The 23,265-nt window shown below is 38.1% G+C and overlaps 1 protein-coding gene and 2 pseudogenes across 2 annotated transcripts; 2 read left to right on the top strand and 1 right to left on the bottom strand.

Annotated features, from left to right (window-relative positions):
- Window positions 1–8,775, bottom strand: LOC143535270 (delta(12)-fatty-acid desaturase-like; annotated as a pseudogene). Its single transcript, XR_013135682.1, has 2 exons — window positions 8,254–8,775; window positions 1–868 (listed from the first exon to the last, which is right to left on the bottom strand). The product of XR_013135682.1 is annotated as a delta(12)-fatty-acid desaturase-like (transcript).
- Window positions 8,776–14,784: 6,009 nt separating this feature from the next.
- On the top strand, window positions 14,785–16,076 carry LOC143535268 (delta(12)-fatty-acid desaturase-like). The gene has a single exon (XM_077029564.1). It carries the CDS (start codon window positions 14,790–14,792, stop codon window positions 15,918–15,920), a length of 1,131 nt encoding a protein of 376 aa, XP_076885679.1. The 5' UTR covers window positions 14,785–14,789; the 3' UTR covers window positions 15,921–16,076.
- Window positions 16,077–20,107: 4,031 nt separating this feature from the next.
- On the top strand, window positions 20,108–21,370 carry LOC143535251 (delta(12)-fatty-acid desaturase-like; annotated as a pseudogene).
- Window positions 21,371–23,265: the final 1,895 nt, after the last annotated feature.

Raw genomic sequence — 23,265 nt, 5'->3', positions numbered from 1 at the left:
TACATCAACACCAAACATACCATTACATAATCATATAGTTGTTTACCACAACAAAGTATTACAACAACAAAAACACAGTCAAATGTTTTACATGATCACGAACGATATACCGAAAAGAAAACAAGCAAAAAAAGATAATTATTCTCATTGACACGAAACCAACAACATAATTATTCTTTATTCATGTTACATATTTGTGGCTTCTACTTCTTAGTGAACCAGAAAACACCTTCTTTCTCATTGTCTTCTTTAATAAATAGACACTCTTTTGTCTCCCTAAAGAGTGCCTTTAGAATTGGAGTATCATCATAGTTGTAGTACTCACCCAAAACCAGTTTGATAGCTTGTGTAGCCTCTACTATATGATAATGTGGAATGGATGAAAACAAATGATGAACCACATGAGCATTAGGTTCATCATGGAAGACGGTGTTCTAAATCCCGTAGTCCCTGTCAACAGTCGCTAAAGCACCTCTTAACGAATCCCATTCTCGTGAATCGTAGTGAGCGACCGAGGGATGGACATGGTTTAGATAAGTGAACAAGATGAAAATCATGGTCATAACCAACAAGGGACCGCCATATACATTAAATAGCCATTGGAAACCGGTTTTTAGACCAATTCGGTATAGGCCATAGAGAGCCGAAACAACTCCAACGTCGGTTAGGAAGACTTGAGCGCGTTCGCTGTCGTTGAAGATAGGACCTAATGGGTTAAAATGGCTAGGTAAACCTTCATATATCCTGCCATGAAGATTGAATGTAAAGTACCCGTAGTATCCAAACAATAACCGAAATATAGCGAGTGCCACGTTGCCTATCGGGTTGGAAATAGCCTCAGCAAACCATGTGTCTTTCTTGAGCTTAGGTACTAAAGAAACACTAATCGGCCCCGGGCAGATTACGGATAATCTGGGGGTTAAATAGATGTTTCCCACGAGGGGTTAGATCCGGCAAAGATGGTTCTTCTGATAACCTGCAAAACAGACACCGTGAGCTCGTCACTGAGAAGGGGGGGGGGGTTCCTCCTTGTGACCACCCTCCGGCGTGAGAATCAGACTAGATTGCTCTTGAATATAAGTATATATTAAGAGATTGCTAGAGCAGATATCAGGTATAAGATATAAGATACAAGATGATCATACCATTTGGGGTATTTATAGCCGAAGGTAGGTTTCCAAGAAGGTATAGCCGGCTGAATAGTATTCCTGTTCTACCAATTGTGGCCTACGCACGTGCCATGCTGGTAGTTGGTGGGTAGGCAGCGGCTGACAGTGACCAGGCCTGCTGTGTACTATTCCTTTTCCACCAACTACAGGCTATGCACGTGGTATGACAGGAGTTGGTGAGTAGGTAGCGGCTAATAGTGACATACAGTACAAGAGCATGCTGCTCGCCATACTGTTGTCAATGAGCTGTCGTATCTTTGGTCAGATCTTTTGCCCATACCTCGTCAGGTACAGTACAAAAGATCTTTCAGTATCGTACGGACTGGCTCATTTGGGCGGGAGTATTCCTCCTCCCGCCTTTGTGCGGGATTGTTCCGGGCTTGCTCATTCCTTCTTCAGGTGACTACTGAATTATTATGAGTGTTAAGCCTTGTGCGTGTAGCCTTGCTGCGCGGGTAGCCTTCCCTGATGGCTGGTATCCGTAACTGCGGGAACAGGCGGAGTACTTGGAAACCATTGGGAGGCGTTTCCTGCGGGAACAGCTTGCGTACTGCGCGTAAGGACGTCACGTCTCTGAGCATGGTGGGTCCTGCCGATCCAGTTGGTTTCTGCGCAGACGTCTCTCTTTGAGGTGAGTCTTGCGAGTTTGGTCTCTGCGCAGACGTCCCTCTTTGAGGTGAGTCTTGCGGGTCCAACTGCGCAGACGTCTCTCTTTGAGGTGAGTCTTACGGGTCCAACTGGGCTCTGCTGGGACCTACCTCTTCAAGTCCCCCCAGTCCAATGTTCTTCTCATGAATGTTTAATAAAGTGAGGTGAACTTTTGGACTTAAGCAAAGGGTTTTTGAAAAGGGGTTTAGTTTTAAGATTTTCCATGGGGATTCTTCCCGCGGAAGTCCTAATGTCACCTGCAGAAATTCCCGACTTTCCTGCTTGATCTTTGGGTATAATGCGGGTAGGTCTGTAACCTCCTCGCAAGTCAGGAGCGTTGAATCCAAGTTGTGTGGATTCTCCATGAGGTTTTGGTAGATTGAACATAGTGATCAATTATGTTAAAACCACCAATTCCATCTTGAAGCTTCAAACAATCTAGTTCTCGACGTTCCTGCTATGCGGGGATGTTATTCCCGTTTCCGCAAGCATGGCCCAGAAGATCCTTCTTGGTTTCATTTCCCTGCGGAGTGCTAGGTATGTGAAGGGTTTTGCCTTGACACTGTACCCGCACTCGTCTTATAGTTACTTTACTTCCAAGGTATTCCTGGCGTCAATTCCCTGCAGGTGCTAGGTATGTGAAGGGTTTTGCCTTGACACTGTACCCGCACCCGTCTTATAGTTACTTGGTTGCCGAGGTATTCTTGGCTTCAATTCCCTGTGGGTGCTAAGTATGTGAAGGGTTTTGCCTTGACACTGTACCCGCACCCGTCTTATAGTTACTTGGTTGCCAAGGTAAGGGGTATTTTCCCGCTTACTTTTGAATCTTTTTGAATTTTTGAAATTCGAAGAGTTGGTGAAAGGATAAGAACAGTCCAAACTGTTGAAACGTCGTCCGACGGTTTCTTCTGACTGTGTCAGGACGTGCAGGAAGTTATGGTGACGCGACAGTACATGGTCATTCCAGACGCTTTTTCAGGCGCGTGGGCGCGATTTTTCGGGTGCGTGGCCGCGAAATTAATGGCACGCGTCCTTTCAACAGCTGTTGCCAGCTTGCTTTTTGCCATGTGTCATAGTTTCATTGCACCTGCGATTTCTCTCTCTTCCGCATTAAATTCATCGCATTGATTGCGATTAGTATATAAAGGGGGAGATGGTCCTTTGTAATCCACACTCACTTTTCTCTTCATCTTCAAAACGAATTCCGGCGAATACTCACCTTTTCAGTCGAGCATTCTCTTGAAATCGTTCTCTTCTTTCATACCTGCAAGATGTCTTCTGCTCACGATCTTGAGGCTACAGCCCAGGAGGCTGGGGTGTACGCCGAGAACACTGGCACACTGGCCGATTAGATCGACAGGCAGAGCACACTGGCACTCGCCAGCAGTACTCTTGTCATCCTTGTCGGACGTGGATGCCGGGTCCACATACCAACGCCTGATGGACAAAGAGTTTCGTGCCCAAATTGGGAGGAACTTGGAAGTATACATGGATGACCTGGTCATCAAAAGCCTTGACCCAGAAGCGATGTTGAAAGACATCGAAGAAACATTCAACACACTCAGAAGGATAAACATGAAGCTCAACCCGAGCAAGTGTTCCTTTGGGATGGAAGAAGGGAAGTTCTTAGGAGTCATTGTTACAAAACATGGCTTCAGAGCGAACCCTGAAAAGGTCGAAGCCATTATCAAAATGGAATCACCTACTACCATCAAGCAAGCTCAGACACTGAACGGACGCCTAGTTGCACTTAACCGCTTCTTGGCAAATCATGCGGATAGTTCGTTCCCATTCGTGTCGACGCTGAGAAACTGTCTAAAGAAAACGCACTTCCGCTGGACACCAGAAGCGGAAGCAGCTTTTCAGGAAATTCGGTCACGCTTGATCGAACTCCCAACGCTCACAGCACCAGAAGCGGGAGAGGAATTAATCCTATACCTCTCCGCCACAGATAGAGCAACCGGGGCCGTCCTGTTAGTCGAGCGAAAACGCACCCAGATGCCAATCTACTATGTTAGCCGTCTCCTAACAGACGTCGAAACTCGGTACTCTACCCTGGAAAAATTAGTCTTAGCACTTGTACAGGCTTCACGCAGGCTAAGACGATATTTCCAAGGTCACCCAATCACTATTCTCACCAACTTCAAACTTGCAAACGTTTTAGGCAAACCCGAACTTTCGGGACGCCTAGCCAAATGGGCAATAGAATTGGGAGAATACGCGATAAAGTACAAGCCAAGGCCAGCCATAAAAGGCCAGGTCTTGGCCGACTTTATTGCCGAAGTCCCCGCATCGCGGGAGAAAGAGTGCCAGGACGAGGCTCAACCCTCTCCAGCACAAGACATCGATGATGTCTGGCGACTTTACACTGATGGAGCGGCCAGCAACGAGGGCTCAGGCGCAGGGTTAAAACTTACCAACCCAGCAGGCCAAGAATACACTTACGCTATTCGACTAGACTTTCCAAGTACGAATAACGAAGCTGAGTATGAAGCGTTCTTGGCCGGGTTAAGGATTGCGCGTAAAATGGGAGTAAAGAACTTGGAAGCCCATGTGGATTCCATGTTAGTAGCCAATCAGATAAACGGGACGTACACGGCCGTGAACGACACAATGACCCTGTACCTCGCTCAAGCAAAAACCCTCATGCGCGATTTTAATGATTGTAAAGTCATACACGTCAAGCGTAGCGAAAACAAATCTGCGGATGCGTTAAGCAAGCTTGCGTCATTGGCTTTCACCCACTTGGGAAAGGACATCCGCATTGAACTCCTTGGAGCACCATCAGTCCCGCACAAGGAAGTTTGTATCATCCAAACCGGCACAGAAACGTGGATGACACCAATAATAAATTACCTTGCGGCGGGTATACTACCAGAGTCAAAAACACAGGCAAGAAAACTACGCTGTAAAGCACTGAACTATCAACTCATCGATGACATCCTTTACAGACGTAACTTTCTTGGCCCCCTCCTCAGATGCGTTGACGACCAAGATGCCAACTACCTCCTAAGGGAAGTACTCGAAGGCATCTGTGGGATACATGCAGGTCCACGCGCAGTTGCAGCTAAGCTAAACAACGCGGGATACTTTTGGCCGGGGATGCATACGGATGCGCTGGCGTACATCAGAAAGTGCAGGTCTTGTCAGCTCTACGCACCCAACACGCACCGCCCGAAGAATGAACTTGTTCCAGTCACCTCTACATGGCCATTTCAGAAGTGGGCCATCGACGTGACAGGCCCATTTCCCACAGCAGCAGGGAACGTCCAGTTTCTAGTGGTCGCCATCGACTACTTCACCAAGTGGATAGAGGCAAAACCCTTAGCCCAAACGACCGCAAAACATATCAAAAAATTCATTTGGGAATTTATTATTTGTCGTTTCGGGCTTCCACAGAATTTGGTGAGCGATAACGGCACCAACTTTGCTGACAAGAAGCTACAACAGTGGCTTAAAGAACTTCAAATCACCCACACCTTTACCTCGGTGGCGCACCCGCAGGGTAATGGTGAGGTGGAAAGAGCAAATAGGAGCATCGTCGACGGCATAAAGAGAAGACTATTGGAACACAGATCCGGCTGGGTGGACGAAGTTCCACACGTACTTTGGGCACACAGAACGATGAAAAAGGCAAGTACGGGAGAAACCCCGTTCAGCCTCACTTATGGCACTGAAGCCATAGTCCCGGTCGAAATTGGTCTACCCTCACCAAGGGTCATGATTCAACCAGAGGACAATGATGCGGAAAGACGGTTAGACCTTATGCTAACCGAGGAACGCAGAGACTTAGCCGCAGCGCGTGAAGAGAACTACAAACGACAAATGCAAAAGTACTACAACACGCGGGTAAAACTCTACAACTTCAATGTAGGAGACTACATATTGCGTAACAATGAGGCTTCGAACCAAGAGCGCCCAGGAAAGCTGACCCCTGTCTGGGAAGGTCCGTACGTTATCAAAGAAGTACTGGGAAAGGGCGCATACCGGCTCGAAAGGCTCGATGGCACTCCCGTCCCACGAACATGGAACGGAGCTCAATTACGCAAATGTTACATGTAGATCAATTCCAAATTTGTAAAGAAAAGGCCCAGAGCCACTTCTAATGGAAATGATTCTCCTTAGAACATCGACGCTGATGATTTTACATTTATACTTTTAACTTTCCACACGGATATGCCGGTCTTCACCGCATACATAAGTGTGAAAGAAAGCCGTTGCGTGGGGAAGGCGGTAAAACCCGCATAAACCCAAAAAACGGCAAACCTTCACGCAGGTCAGTTAAAGGTAAAGTTCAGTCATCCCACTAAATGAAAGTGCCGGTCTATCCGCACGAATCATGATAAGAGGAAACTGAACACTAACCTATTAACAACCGCGCGTCGAACGGTAAATTTATTCAACACTGATATGCCGGTACTCACCGCATAATTACGTGAAAAGTCGTTGCGTGGGGAAGGCGGCAAAACCCGCATAAACCCAAAAAACGATAAACCTTCACGCAGGACAGTCATAGGTAAACTTTGGTCATCCCACTAAATGAAAGTGCCGGTCCTAACCGCACAAATCATGAGAGGAAACCGAACCTATTAACAACCGCGCGTCGAACGGTTAACTTATCCAAAACACTGGGAAAATTGCTAAAATAAACTAAAATATGCATGCGCAAGTCATGTAACGTTTATAACGCAAGTCCCAAAGATTCAAAAGTAAGCGGGAAAATACCCCTTACCTTGGCAACCAAGTAACTATAAGACGGGTGCGGGTACAGTGTCAAGGCAAAACCCTTCACATACTTAACACCCGCAGGGAATTGAAGCCAAGAATACCTCGGCAACCAAGTAACTATAAGACGGGTGCGGGTACAGTGTCAAGGCAAAACCCTTCACATACCTAGCACCTGCAGGGAATTGACGCCAGGAATACCTTGGAAGTAAAGTAACTATAAGACGAGTGCGGGTACAGTGTCAAGGCAAAACCCTTCACATACCTAGCACTCCGCAAGGAAATGAAACCAAGAAGGATCTTCTGGGCCATGCTTGCGGAAACGGGAATAACATTCCCGCATAGCAGGAACGTCGAGAACTAGATTGTTTGAAGCTTCAAGATGGAATTGGTGGTTTTAACATAATTGATCACTATGTTCAAATCTACCAAAACCTCATGGAGAATCCACACAACTAGGATTCAACGCTCCTGACTTGCGAGGAGGTTACAGACCTACCCGCATCATACCCAAAGATCAAGCAGGAAAGTCGGGAATTTCTGCAAGTGACATTAGGACTTCCGCGGGAAGAATCCCCATGGAAAACCTTAAAACTAAACCCTTTTCAAAAACCCTTTGCTTAAGTCAAAAAGTTCACCTCACTTTATTAAACATTCATGAGATGAACATTGGACTGGGGGGACTTGAAGAGGTAGGTCCCACCAGAGCCCAGTTGGACCCGTAAGACTCACCTCAAAGAGGGACGTCTGCGCAAAGACCAAACTCGCAAGACTCACCTCAAAGAGAGACGTCTGCGCAGAAACCAACTGGATCGGCAGGACCCACCATGCTCAGAGACGTGACGTCCTTACGCGCAGTACGCAAGCTGTTCCCGCAGGAAACGCCTCCCAATGGTTTTCAAGTACTCCGCCTGTTCCCGCAGTTACGGATACCAGCCATCAGGGAAGGCTACCCGCGCAGCAAGGCTACACGCACAAGGCTTAACACTCATAATAATTCAGTAGTCACCTGAAGAAGGAATGAGCAAGTCGGGAACAATCCCGCACAAAGGCGGGAGGGGGAATACTCCCGCCCAAATGAGCCAGTCCGTACGATACTGAAAGATCTTTTGTACTGTACCTGACGAGGTATGGGCAAAATATCTGACCAAAGATACGACAGCTCATTGACAACAGTATGGCGAGCAGCATGCTCTTGTACTGTATGTCACTATTAGCCGCTACCTACTCACCAACTCCTGTCATACCACGTGCATAGCCTGTAGTTGGTAGAAAAGGAATAGTACACAGCGGGCCTGGTCACTGTCAGCCGCTGCCTACCCACCAACTACCAGCATGGCACGTGCGTAAGCCACAGTTGGTAGAACAGGAATACTATTCAGCCGGCTATACCTTCTTGGAAACCTACCTTCGGCTATAAATACCCCAAATGGTATGATCATCTAATCTCATCTTGTATCTTATATCTTATACCTGATATCTGCTCTAGCAATCTCTTAATATATACTTATATTCAAGAGCAATCTAGTCTGATTCTCACGCCGGAGGGTGGTCACAAGGAGGAACCCCCCTTCTTAGTGACGAGCTCACGGTGTCTGTTTTGCAGGTTATCAGAAGAACCATCTTTGCCGGATCTAACCCCTCGTGGGAAACATCTATTTAACCCCCAGATTATCCGTAATCTGCCCGGGGCCGATTAGTGTTTCTTCAGGTACCCATGTTTCATCCTTTTCGAGTGAGCTAGTATTCGCATGGTGAGTACGGTGACTGTATTTGAAAGAGAAGTATGGAGTGAGGAGAAGAGAGTGAAACACGAGGCCAACGGTATCATTAAGCAAAGGATACTCGCTAAAGGCTCCATGACCACAATCATGGACGATATTCCATAAGCCAACCATAACGCAGCCTTGAGCGAACCAGTAAAGCGGCCATGCTACGTACGAAAAGGGGTGAGGGAGGATGGAAATGTAATTGTTTGAAATATAGTAGAGAGTATACATTATGCATAAATCGCGGTATAGGTAGTAGAAAGAGGTGGCAAGAGATGGTTTGAAACAGTGTGGTGGTATTGCTTTCTTTAGATCAGCAACCCCGAATGGTGGTTTCTCGGCTGGAGCGTGTTTAAACACGTCCCTTTTCGTCAAGGAATCGCTCATTCTACCACCGGCTCCCATTGCTTCTGATGAAACCTAAGAGCCTACAAAAAAAATAAATGATTAGGAAAATATTCACATATATATATCTTTTTAATGATAAGATGCATACCTTTGAGAATTATCTCTTGCCTTTGCAGCTTGATAGCTTCAAAATGGACACAATACATATATATAGGCATGCAGATGAAATGACAAGTCTATTTTAGAATGCTTTGATACAAGTAAATGTAACTTATATGTCAGACATGGTGGGCTCATGACTTGGGAGATGATGTGGTGGTGGAACCCATTTGCAACAAATTGTTTTTTGTATTTACATGTTAAAATAAATAAAATAAATTATATTTTAATTAAAAAGATATTCTTTGAACAAAGAAAGTAATTAACTACGATCAAAGTTACATGGGGTGGTTGATGTCGCACGAAAATATTATTATTATTATTATTATTATTATTTTGGAGTTAAGTGTTAATTTATTGTATGATCACTTATCATTGTTTTCATTTTTTAAAACATAAATCATATTGGGTTGAATCAAGATCTATTTTTAGTTTTTTCCCTACACTTATAAATTATGTATTGTTCAAGAAATTAAACCTTGATTAATTTACTTTTTAACTTTTTGAAAAAGAGATTCATGTCAAATGAATAAAAAAAAAACAAATCCTTGAAAATAAATTTCTACGGAATGAAAAAAACATGTCAAATTAAAAAATTGTTTGAAATAAATTTGATAGTTAAAATATTTTAAATTATGCTTGCATGTGCTTTTTTTTATTAGAAAAAAAAAGTTGCAAAGAATTTACTTATATTTCAAATTTGTTTCTACATGTCTCCACTGGACCACTAACCATACATATGCCTGTAAACCACGTAAAATGTCAACAACATTAAAATTCCAAACCAGTTTAGTTTTTGTCACATAATTAAAAAGACAAAAAACTTGTAGTTGTGTGCAACTGCTCATTTAACAAATCCATATTTTATAAATTCAGACTTGCATGTTTATTAATTGTTTACGTTATCTCAAATAAAATATCATTCACACTACATAAGAAAAACATTTATGAAACATATGTTTTTGTCTCGTCTTACATTTTTTTAACGACTAACTCATATGCCCTGTGTATCTACTAATAAATCTATACCTTTTGTTCCACACATGAATTGTAGTCCAAGAGGCAACTCATAGCTTCTTTTAGTTTTGTAGAGGCTAAATATCGTTCCATTCAACGAATTACGGAAAAAATAGCCATGTTAACTCGATTGTTTTCTGACTTTCAAGTCCGTGCTCTTACTTTTATTCCCCTCAAATGTGATAGTCAATTAGTTGCTAAAAAAACTAGTTTTCCATGAGCGGACTAATCAAGCACATTGAGTTAGTATGTCATTTTATTCAAGAAAAACTACAAAAACTAGTTTGACTTAATTGACTAACACATATACAATTGATTACTAATTAGCTTGCTAATTTACGTACAAAGGGTGAGGCTTGTCATAAATAAACAACTCTGATTTTTATGTTGGGGTTTAGCGTTGGGGAGGGGGGGGGGGGGTCAGTAGCATATGAATGCTGCGTATGAAGCTCATGGCTCATCGTAGCAAATGGATCATCTGAGACAACAAAGTGTTATGTAGCTTAGAGTGTCACGCGCATTTAACCGTGCTATGTTAGCTAGTACTGAATGCTTTGTTTTTTACAATTCGAGATGGTTTAATAAGAATTAGAAAATACCTAAATTCTCTCTCTCTCCCTCTCTCGTTTACACAAAAGCCTAATTTTTGTAGGAAGGGGCACAAACCCGTGAGTGAGTTCCTGGGTTCATGGAGGACAAAGCAGACAATATCATGGGGTGTTCATGATATTAATTTTAGAAGGATTTACATATATCCTCTTACTTAATTACACGCATACGTACGCAACCTAAAATTTAAATTACATATATGGCCTTATTTAATAAAATTACATCTTATGACAAACTTACCCTACTAAATTTACATCAATATACATGTTCTAATTCTTGATTGCCACCCAATTTATGCGACATGGTTCTTATTCTCCCAAAACATATAAAGTTTTCATTGGATCCATGGATCAACCGGTTGATTCCAAGCAATCCCAGGTTCTTGGCTTCTCGCGATTGTTTCTCCTCCAAGGTTTGGGGTTTTCTTTTTTTTTTTGGCATCGACGGTTCCACCATTGGTTTTTTGTCGGTGCGATTTTTTCCATGTCCAAATACTGAAAGCAACGCACCTGTTCATTGCTTGCGATTATTATTCAGGTGCGTTTTTGTTTTCGATTGTGTGTTAGTTTCTGTTAAACTGTTCAAACTTAACTAAACGGATCATAAACAGGTTAGTGGGTCAACCTATTTAGTTAAAAATAATGGGGTTAAAAAGATGGCATAGTATTTCAATCTGGCCTCATGTGTATTTTTACAAATTTGGGCAACTTGTATTATGCTAGTTTCTTGATATCATTGTAAGCTTTACAAGTTTGTGTTTTAACAACTGAAATTCTGCAAATTCACGACTGATGTACTTGTATATATATATCATATATTTACTTTGGACATTTTGTATAAAAGCGCAACAAGCCCAAACCGTGAAATATTAAATCGTAAAACGGTTTGGTTCGGTTTAAAAGTTATACGGTTTGGTTTCAATTTACAATATAAAAAAACGTTACTGAAAGTTTGATTCACGGTTTAACATAAATCCGCGAGAACACCCCTATTTTGAGGTAATTTTGAATGTTCGATGTTATTTTGTATTTGAAGTATAATTTTACAATTTTAGAGTAATATTTGTTCATGTGTGTGACTATTTTTAATGTTTTAGGTTTGGGTCGTGTAAACTTTTCGTTATCATGTTGGGTTGAATACGATGCATAAAAAGGAAAAATGAAAACATAAAAAGAGGCGAAAGAAAAAAAATGGAAAAAAGTAGAAGTGAAACTGAAGAAAGAGAAATGGAAAAACAAAACTAGATAAAAGATGGTAAATTTGTAGTTTTTAAGTTTTGGTAAAATTTGGGTCAATTTTTAATTTTGTAGTTGAGCAGAAAAGTGTTGACAGTTCATTTTGTAATTTATTTTTAATAAATAAAATCTATACGAGTAAATTTAATATTTTAAACTTTAAGTGTATATATATGTAATTAATATTGGGTGCTGCTAAACGTACCCCACCCCCATCCATTTTTACTAAACATATCCCTCTCTTAGGTTTTACATTAATACGATTTAGACTTTTTTGTTGTTTTTTTGTCATTTTGTTATCTTTTATTATCATTAGTATTTTTATAAAAGCATTTTTATTCTATTTTTATTTAACAACTTTTTTTTGTATGTATATTTTTATGTATATTTAAAAGCCTTTAATCAAAACATATTTTTTCTTACTTAGAAAAACGTTTTTCTTCTTATCTAATAAACATTGTTTTCTTGTTTAATTTTTTTTTCTATACTTGTTTTAATCTTTTTGAAGAGCGTTTTTATTAAATTAGTTTACACTCTTTTATAAAAAATCATATTAGTTGTTATAAATAAAAAGATTAAATAACATACAACTTGATAAATAAAGTTGGCTCTTTTCTCAAGTAACATTAACTCATGTATGTAAATCTAACAACAACAAAAATCAAATTGTTTTGAATACATTTTATAAAAAAAATAAAAAACTAGCTAGAGAAAACATACAAAACATTTTAATACATGTAAAAAAAAATAAACAAACTTTTAATAATATCTCAATGAAATAAAATAATAAAAATCAATAACAAAAATATATAAAAAAATTGTAAAACAAAAATAAAAACTAATAGTTTTTTATTTGATATTTTGAGAGAATTATAAAATAAAACGAGAGGGACTATAATGTTAATTACAAATTTTAAAGGGGAATGAAAGTTCGGGGGGGGGGGGGGGGGGTGTATAGTAAGGGAGGGGGGGTACGTTTAACCTGACCCTTAATATTTTGGGTTGAATATATATGTATTGAATGAAGTTAGCACATGAGATATCCGTAAATCCCTTTTAATTTTTATGTTGTTTAGGGCATGCTATTAATTGATATTTAACTAACTTTTTTTTTCATTTATATTAAACTCGTTTCTAAACAGGTTCTATATTTCAGTGTAAGATCGACCCTAACAAGTTTCACCAGTTTGGATTTCTAGACTCCTCCTTACACTGGTTCCACCCAAAACCAGTTGCATCAACAACCGTTTTTGATCGGTTAACTAAGAACCGGTTCAGTTCTGACTCAAAGTAAACGGTTTAGGTTAAGAAACTGATTTGTGCACCTCTATCAAGGAGTATCAACAATTCAACATTGTCACGTTTCTTCTCGATTACCATTGTCCTCCAGGCCCGCCTAATCTTGTTAACTGCCCTTAATTCCGACAATTCTGTAGCATTTACAAATGTTTCTCTTCCAAAATCCTACTCAAACCTATGCAAGAACCATCAATCTAACCGAACCAAACCGAGTGTGTCTTTGCTCGTTATTTAGCTTGTTTACAAACCGAACCAAGCCAGTTGGCTCGTTTATAAACAAGCAGAAATCAAGTAAGCGTCGAGCGATTGAACACTCCTAGTTAATACTACCCTTAGGCCCATAACAATCGGATCATAAAATTTTATAGTTAAAATTCAGGAAATGTTTTCAAGCCTAATAAAATTCATTTAAAAGTAATTGAAATATCCACACAATTATTTTAGCAAGTTTGAAATTAGCTACACAATTATTTTAGCAAATTGGTGGTTGGCCGCCAACTTGGACGAAGAAAACGGTGAGTTATTGTACGAAATTAAATAAATCATGTTAATTGTTGAGGGAATCTTTTATATCTTCCATAGTTTTGTTACATTCTTTTATTTTTATATTTCAAAATCACTTGGTAGAAACCAAAAGAACTAAAATTATCTGATAATTTTTATTTTTGTGTTTTTTTTAATATATGATCACAAGTTTATTCCAGGTACCCCTTGCCGGTAAGGTTAGCCTAGCGGATACACCGTGGCTGCCATATCTTCAAATCCAAAAGTTGCAATTTCAGGTCTATGTAGGGGTGGATTTAGTATTGAGTCAGGGGGAGCGTATGCACCCCATCAAATTCGTATTTTTTTTTCTATAAACTTATACTATATTAGGTTCAAAGATCACAAGTGCCACATCCGTGTTTTTTTAGTGCCCCAAACTCAACTTTCCGAGCAAACTTTTCAAACGCAAGTATAGTTTTTCTTTCACAAAATAACAATTAAGCTTAGATTATTTAATTGTCTAACCACTTCATCATTTAGTTATTACTATATAGTGATATATTTTGTTAGTTTAATCGGACCATTATAAAAATTAGACCACACAATATGATAGTATTCAGAGTATAATTTATTTTTTATAATTCTACACTATTTAACTATAAATTTTTTTATTTGTACATAAGAGCGTTTTGTGCCGTAACAATTATGCAAAGGTTTTTATCGACCGTAATATGTATTTTGTTATTGTGATTTGGGGAAATTTATTGCTTACATTTCTATACATGGTTTATTTAATGTAATTTCATCTGACCTGACCAATTTTGGTTTAACTCATTTTAGTTTGACTTGACATGTTCTATTTTGACATTTTTTGCATCCACTGACAAAATTTTATGAATTCACCACCGGTTGTATACACATCCAAAACCTTAGTTGTTTTTGTCTAGTGAAGAGTGGTTAGATAACTTCAAGTCTATATTTTTGCCTAGTCAAACTTCAAGTCTGTGCATAGTTATATCATACACATCCAAAACCTTAGTTGTTGACTAGCTTAGTGCTGTGATATCTGAATATGATATATAAATATAAAAAAAGATATTCAAACTAAAGCTCCTAAACCTCTAGTATAAATTGTGTGGAGGTTGGCGTATTTTGAAAACAAACCAGCAGCGAAACTCAAAGTTTCTGGTTAAGGTATCTCTTTCTTTGGTCTTTCAGATCCAAGTGAACAGCTAGTCTTAACTCTTATGCTTAAGTTGATATAATTCATAGTTACTGATTCATATATATCCTTTTGTAGGTTCATTTGACTTAAAAGTAACAAGATGGGAGCAGGAGGTCGGATGAATGTTGACAACGGTGAGAAAAACGTCCTAGAACGTGTTCCTACCAAAAAACCTCCATTCGAGATTAGCGATCTTAAGAAAGCGATACCGTTGCACTGTTATAAACGCGATCTCCAACGTTCTCTCTACTATCTTTTTGCTGACATAGCCATCGTCTTCACAATTTACAAGATTGCATCAACTTTTATTCCTCTTCTACCTAAACCCCTTAATTACATAGCATGGCCGATTTACTGGTTCATCCAAGGTAGTAGTTTTATGGGTATATGGAGTATCGGTCATGATTTGGGACATCATGCCTTTAGTGAATACGAGTGGCTTGATGATGCAATTGGTTTTGTCTTCCACTCCGCATTCCTCACTCCATACTTTTCGTTTAAATACAGTCACCGTAGTCACCATGCTCACACCAATTCAATGGAGTACGATGAGGTTTGGATCCCCAAACGAAAGGCCGACAAGCTGTATTCCGAAGTTCTAAACAACCCTATAGGCAACTTGTTCATGACTGTTGTTAGGTTAGGCTTCAGCTTTCCCATGTACTTCACTTTCAATATCCATGGCAGGCCGTACGATGGGTTTGTGAGTCATTTCTGGCCGCAAAGTCCTATGTTCAATGACAGTGAGAGGAAACTAGTTTGGCTCTCTGACGCTGGAATTCTTGCGGCGGTCTATGGACTTTACAAGATTGCGCATGCCACAAGCGCGTCATGGTTATTTTGCATCTACTTTGGTCCTTTGTTTGTTATGAACGCACATTTCATCTTTTTCACTTTTCTACACCATAGCCATCCTTCCCTAGCTCACTTCGACTCACGAGAGTGGGATTGGCTAAGAGGTGCCATGTCCACAGTCGACAGGGATTACGGGATCTTTAACAGTATTTTCCATGACGTGACTTGTTCGCATGTGGTGCATCATATGATCTCAACTATTCCACATTACAATACTGTAGAGGCCACCAAAGCGGTCAAACCCATCATGGGTGACTACTACAAGTATGATGATACGCCAATCCTAGAGGCTTTCTGGAGAGAAACAAAGAACTGTGTTTATGTTGAACCAGATGAAGGTGCTGAGGATAGTGGTGTTTACTGGTTCCGCAAGTAGACTTAGTAACTTATCTTTTGCGGACCTCCTTAAGGCAAGAATAAATGTGCCGAGATTTGCACCCCCTTCTCTACTTAAAACGAACTCAAGTCTCATGATGTAACTAAATTATTATTATATTAATGTGAAATTTTACGACTATTCCTTCTTGTTTTCCTCTTCTACAATTGTTTTACTTTGGTACAACATCTACCTATTATTAGAGACGACCCAACCTTTTTAGAGGCCTAAAACTAAATGAAAAACTGGGGCCCTTTTTTTACTTAAATTTCTATTGCCCTGGTTTGCAAAAGAATTTTATTATTGGTACCCTATATGCTTGTGTATGTGTAAATAGAACAAAATTAATTGGATCGTTAAATGTTTAAAATTGCTAATAGATTGTATAATTACCAAATACGATATGTTATAACTTATAATAACAGTTTCCATATGCAAATCTAACAGTTTGAAATCAAATTTATTATTTACTGGAGATATGTTTAGTGTATTTATGTATATATAATAATACAAGGGCTAAAGCCTATCTATGATATGTGATGTAGATGTTGTGCTCTAATAAAAAAACAAGTATTTAAATCACTTATATACATATAACTAGTACGAGTAAGTAAGGTAGTTTCCACTGGAATAAGTGGAAAGTACAAGTTTGATTCATGACTCAAAGCTAATTAACTAGGTGAACAAATGATGTCAAGCAGTTTATAAAGTTAAGTTTAAATGTAACACAATTACTTTTATGGTTTGTAAACGATTATGAGAAAGAGTGATTCACTTCAGGTTCAGGTAATGTGATAACAAACTAGTCACGGATTCTTTTAAGCTGATTACGCAGTAATTGCTGGACCTAGTGGTTTGGTTGTGATGACAAACGAAACCCTACCCGAATTGTTGACACAACTGACCGCAACCTACCCAATTACCAGTTTTATATTATGAAAATCAGTTATCTTCAATGACTAATGGCTATTGGATCAATGGCACAAGAACCTAGTACTAAATATTGATGAGCACAACCAAATAGTCGATGCAAGATTTGATAAACAAACCATAAACTGTTTAAACAATCTATCAATAAAGCAAAGCTAGATAACATAAGACAATCAATCAAGCTTTGAAACAATTAAAAACATAGAATTCGATCATAACAAGTTGAATGTTGGTTGATCGTGATTCGCGTGCATAAGGGACTGCTCCACTTTTTGCCTTCTGCCCTATGCGCTAGCCACTATTGCCAACAACCGTCAAAAAAATTAAAAAAAAAAAACTCCCCAAACCTAGTATTCTCCAAACTGTTATATCCCTTGACTGCAGTGTGGAATGCTTCTTTTAATTCACTAAAATTTTGTGTGGGCATGGACCAATCATTACTCTTGTCTCTCGTTCAAGTTAAGAAGGCATCATCGGATACTAATTAACCCAACTATGTATTTACCTATTCTAATAAAATAAAATAACAATTGAAACATGTCATTTGTATATTCATTCCCAGCCTAAATATCTCGTTTAAACTGCCTTCTATTTTATATGAAAACTTATCAATTGACGCATATCAATTTTTTTTATCTATTTGTTTTTAGATATGGAATCGAAACGATTGGGTTTCAAAAGAAGAAATTAAGGAATTGGTCTTTAGATGTAATGCTGCAATCTCTTAATAAGATGATTTTTAACCGGATATGAACTAAGGTATGTGAAACAAAATGTAAAATGGGTTACGGGTACAAGAGTAAACATATCCACTGTCTTGGGTTATAGGTTGAAACAAAACAGTTTAAATGTGATAGACCCTAAATGGGTCGGTCGGTTGAAACGTGTTCCTATTTTTTAACATGGGTTACGTGTTTTAAGAAAAATATAGGGATACGGATTTTATCTATCAAAATGATTACTAAATTACGGTAATGATGAATATAGGGTTATGAGTTAAGGGATAAATTGGGTTACGGGTTATGTTGAACGGGACAAAATGGGTTACGAGCCCATGCTACAGGTTACGGGCTATGGGTTTCGAGTTTCATATTTTTTACATATGCGATACTTTTAAGTTCCAATCTATAATGTCACACTATGATATTTGTAGATGAATTCTCGATCAACGGCCGAGAGCGGGTGAATCAAGGCATTACTAGTTTAAAACATAAGCTAGCTAGGTTTCGTTGATCAGTAGCTTTTAGTTTAGTATGTTTGCTTCTGTTTATGACATTTAATGTAAATTGTGAACGAGTCGTGTGTGGTGTACTGGATATTGTTATTTATTAAATTTAATTTGTTAGAAATTCCTGTTATTTATTAGTTATTAATTTTTTTTATGAAAAAAGTATTTATTAAATTAAATTTGTTGGAAATTCATGTTATTTACTAGTTAGTATTATTTTTTCAAATGAAAAAAGGATTTTACGGTGGTCTTTAAAAACGCCTCAAATGATCTTGCATTTTTTATGTGGTTCACAAACCGCTTTAAAAAATATTAATGACCCTAGTTGGAGTGTTTTTTGAGACGGTCCTTTTTTTATTTCTTTGTAAAGGTTCAGATAAGCGCCTCAAAAGAAATAGATTTTATAAGACGCTATTTTATGAGGTGGTTCAAAAATCACCTCATAAAATCTCTTTCGCCATCTCAAAAAATCATATTTATACTAATGACAAGTACCGATACATGTACCGAAAAAGCTAAATTAGTATGTTTACAGGTATTTTGGACAAAATGTTCATCCTTATCAAAATGCATCTTCTTACAATAAGCAAGCCTTTTATGTTGATTTGTCAATGAGTCTATATCTAATATTTTTTTTGAAGTATCTCAATATACATCCCAAACTTTGGCTGTTTGACTAATAGGTATTATAATCTGATAAAATAAAAATCCAAATTAAAGCTCAAAACCCCTAGTACAAAAACCCAGGAGCTTGGCCTGTTTTGAACACAAACCTGCAGCTATATTGTAACTTCTTGTTGAGGCATCTCTCGGTCTTTCAGATCCAATTTAATATTAGTAAACAAAAGACTGGCTGTTAGCCGCCAACTTGGACGAAAACACACTAAGTTTCTGAAGCATATATGGATTGAAAATAAATATCATCTTCCGTGGTTTTGTCACATTCTTTCAATTTTATGTTTCAAATCACTTGTAGAAACCCACTTTTTAAATAATCTTGATCTTAATGTTTTAACTGTTTTTCTAAACTAAATTTATATGTTTATTACAAGTTCTCACATAAAACTTTTTACTCTCTGCCCAAGTATGTACATTTGTTTATCATGAAACTTGAATCCTGAATGTTATCGGGACAAGACATCCTAGGCTTCCTAGCTTTCCTTCAAACATTTATCTATAGCGTTAAGCTACAAACGCTTTGTAATTGATTAATTTCGTATACATCGTACAAGCTATCCATTTGAATTGATCATTATTGTTCATGTGTGATTGTGTGATATTTGGTTCAAAAGTGATGTTAATCAATGTACTTTTGGGTTATTTTTTTAAGTTGAAGTTGTATATCTATGGAATTATAAGGCAAACTATTCAACCCGGTTTAACCTCCCGATGCATCACGGTTCAACCAATCATACCATTTTTTAACCAAAACCGGTACGAGTAAAATACCGGTGTTAAAAACATTGAGAAATACTTTATTTTCACATTTTGCTACTGCTAGACTATAAACTCTTTACTTCCCACATAACAGTGAATATTCCAATGTACATAAATAATTAAAGCTAGAAACATATATTTGAAATAGAGATCATGATGAATGCTTTTGCATAATATAAGCATAGCTATGTGTTGAATAAATTAACAAAGTTAATTCTCCCTATTATATGAAATTACTTTTATTTGCATGTATCTTAACACAGGAAGGAAGATAGACTAGTTGTTTTTTACTTTTAGGATGAAACAATAAGATAAAATATATTTTTACTTTTTAGTAAAGCCAGAATGTCTGAATAGATTGATTTTTTCATCACATTTTAAAGACAAATCATATGCATCCAAAACCATATCTGTTAAGAAACTGAAATGATTGAGACTGTTAATATTGTAACCCAGCACACAGTCAACTAGACCAATGTTGTTAGAATCTAAAAAAATAAAAATAAATCCAAATTAAAGCTCACAACTCCTAGTATAAAATGCCAGGAGCTTAGTCTATTTTGAACACAAACAGGCAGCAAATATCAAAGCTTCTGGTTGAGGTATATATCTCTTGGTCTTACAGATCCATAATAATAGTCTAATTATGCTTAAGTTGATTTAATGCATAATAAATATACATATTCTTTTGCAGGTTTATTTCACAACCATCAAGATGGGAGCAGGCGGTCGGATGAATGTTAATACCGGTGACAATAACGTCCTTGAACGTGTTCCTATCAAAAAACCTCCATTCGAGATTAGCGATCTTAAGAAAGCGATACCATTGCACTATTACAAACGCGATCTCCAACGTTCTCTCTACTATCTTTTTGCTGACATAGCCATCGTCTTCACAATTTACAAGATTGCATCAAATTTTATTCCGCTTCTACCTAAACCCCTTAATTACATAGCATGGCCGATTTACTGGTTCATCCAAGGTAGTAGTTTTATGGTATATGGAGCATCGGCCATGATTTGGGACATCATGCCTTTAGTGAATACGGGTGGCTTGATGATACAATTGGTTTTGTCTTCCACTCCGCATTCCTCACTCCATATTTTTCGTTTAAATACAGTCACCGTAGTCACCATGCTCACACTAATTCAATGGAGTACGACGAGGTTTGGATCCCCAAACGAAAGGCCGACAAGTTGTATTCCGAATTTCTAAACAACCCTATAGGCAACTTGGTCATGACTGTTGTTAGGTTAGGTTTCAGCTTTCCCATGTACTTCATTTTTAATATCCACGGCAGGCCATACGATGGGTTCGTGAGTCATTTCTGGCCGCAAAGTCCTATGTTCAATGATAGTGAGAGGAAACTAATTTGGCTCTCTGATGCTGGAATAGCTGTTGCGATATATGGACTTTACAAGATTGCGCAAGCCACAAGCGCGTCATGGTTATTTTGCATCTACTTTGGTCCTTTGTTGGTTATGAATGCTCATTTCATCTTTTTCACTTATTTACACCATAGCCATCCTTCCCTAGCTCACTTCGACTCACGAGAGTGGGATTGGCTAAGAGGTGCCATGTCCACAGTTGACAGGGATTACGGGATCTTTAACAGTATTTTCCATGACGTGACTTGTTCGCATGTGGTCCATCATTTGATCTCAACCATTCCACATTACCATACCGTAGAGGCCACCAAAGCTGTCAAACCTATCATGGGTGACTACTACAAATTCGATGATACGCCAATCCTAGAAGCCTTTTGGAGAGAAACAAAGAATTGCATTTATGTTGAACCAGATGAAGGTGCTGAGGATAGTGGTGTTTACTGGTTCCGCAAATAATAACATATAATTTGTATGCATAAATTCCCTGAAGCATGAATAATTGTGCCATGATTTGTACCCCATATGTGTCAAACATATATTATATACGGGTTACATCATGTTAATTACTACAATGAAGTGGATATCTATTACTCATATATTCTCTTTCTTTCATCTTCTATGTTTTTGGTTTGTCTTCGTTGCAACGTCCATGATTTACCATGTGTGAGGTTTAACTGAATGTGTCTATTCAAATCAACAGAATGATTGTAAGCATGTGTGTATATGGTGTGTGTACACTAATGATTATGTGAAATGTTTTGAATTATACATAGTACGCCCTCCATCCATAAACTCCTTTAACTCTTTAGCACGTCCTCTAACAAACGATTTAGTAACCCCCGAGGTTGAAACATATTGAATGCCGGTAAGCCTAGGCAACCGCTAAATTGATTCTAACCAAACTAGTTATTGCAGGTTCATAATTAATTCTAACCAACATCACCAACTACTATACCTGTCGGACGTATTCGAAAGTTTGGATAATATAATACAAATAAATTACTTAAATGCGATGTATCGTGTATATGCAAGCTTATGATGGATTCGTTTTGATTAAACTTATTAAAATTTAATCGACTGGATTTTAATTAATGTAAAAAAATTAGATTTAATATTTGTACGGAAGATGATCGTTTTAGCGGAGTGTCACATTAGAAAATAAGTAAGATTGAAATAATGTTTTTAAGATAATTGAATCTTATAGTTGTATCATGTTTTACTACTTTATACATGAGCCACCTCCTTTCAAAGCATACAAAGTGAACCATCTGCATATGGCAATCAAGATAATAAAAGCTCCACCTTTCTTTCATATATTAAAAACAAGATAATCCATGAGGTTTCTACATCAAAGTGTTTTGGTTAGGGTGTGCAAATGAGCTAGGCTGCTTGCAAGCTATTTAGACTCGGATCAACAAAACTTAAAACGAGCTTATTCTTTTCAAGCTCGAGCCAAACACGAGCCTCAAATAAAGCTAGTTAAATTGTATTAAACAAAAAAAATAAAAACATATTGTGTTGTGTAATTTCACCTTTGCACGTGTTATAGTATTCACATGGCCAGAAGTACTAGGAACGTTATTATTATTTTTATTGTGATGAAAAAGCATTTAATTTTTTAAATCGAAACGCCATTCATAAGAGTACTTAAAAAAAAATATTAAGAGAGCATTTAACTTTTTCATAATCATAACTGAGTTAATTTCATAAATCAAAAAACAATTTTTTTATTTTTTTTTATTTATGGCGGATTCGTGGATACTTATTGAAGTTATTTTTTTTTTCACAGTTTCACATCTCCTTCTCAACACATGGCTTCACGGCAATGTTTTGTCGTTAGTATTTTTCTTCACGGTTTTTCACTATTTAATGCTAGAGATTTCGGAACATGTGTTATATTATGATGTTATAAAAAGTAAATATTATTAAACAGCTAAATATTTTGGCTAAAATGCAGCCACCATTTGTATTTTGTAAAAATAGGCTTACTAAACTTGCAAGCCTTTTTTGTACAATGCACATGGATAAAATGTAGACAACATTTAACTCTTAGGTTGCAAATATAATATGTAAAATTTACTTTATGTCTGTTATGACTAGACTTTAACGGCTGAGCGTAACGTGTGGGTTCTCAAAACTAGTTATATATTATATAGGAACTAGCCAGTTGCACGCGCGATGCAGCGGTGTATGCACAAACGCAACCGGTTTTAGTACGTTTGTAACCTCGCAATGGTACGTGCGTAACCCGACGATGGTATGCATTTAACGTGGCAGAGGGCATGTAACCGGTGCCCGTAAGCACGCCACATGATGCCTATACGCTAGCAACCCGGTATGTATAAACAATGTCATCCACGT

Source organism: Bidens hawaiensis, unplaced genomic scaffold, assembly GCF_021521415.1.
Source record: "Bidens hawaiensis isolate Kalapana, Puna unplaced genomic scaffold, B.hawaiensis_p1.1 tig00010461_1, whole genome shotgun sequence".
NCBI lineage: Eukaryota > Viridiplantae > Streptophyta > Magnoliopsida > Asterales > Asteraceae > Bidens > Bidens hawaiensis.
This window is presented reverse-complemented; position numbering and strand designations above follow the sequence as displayed.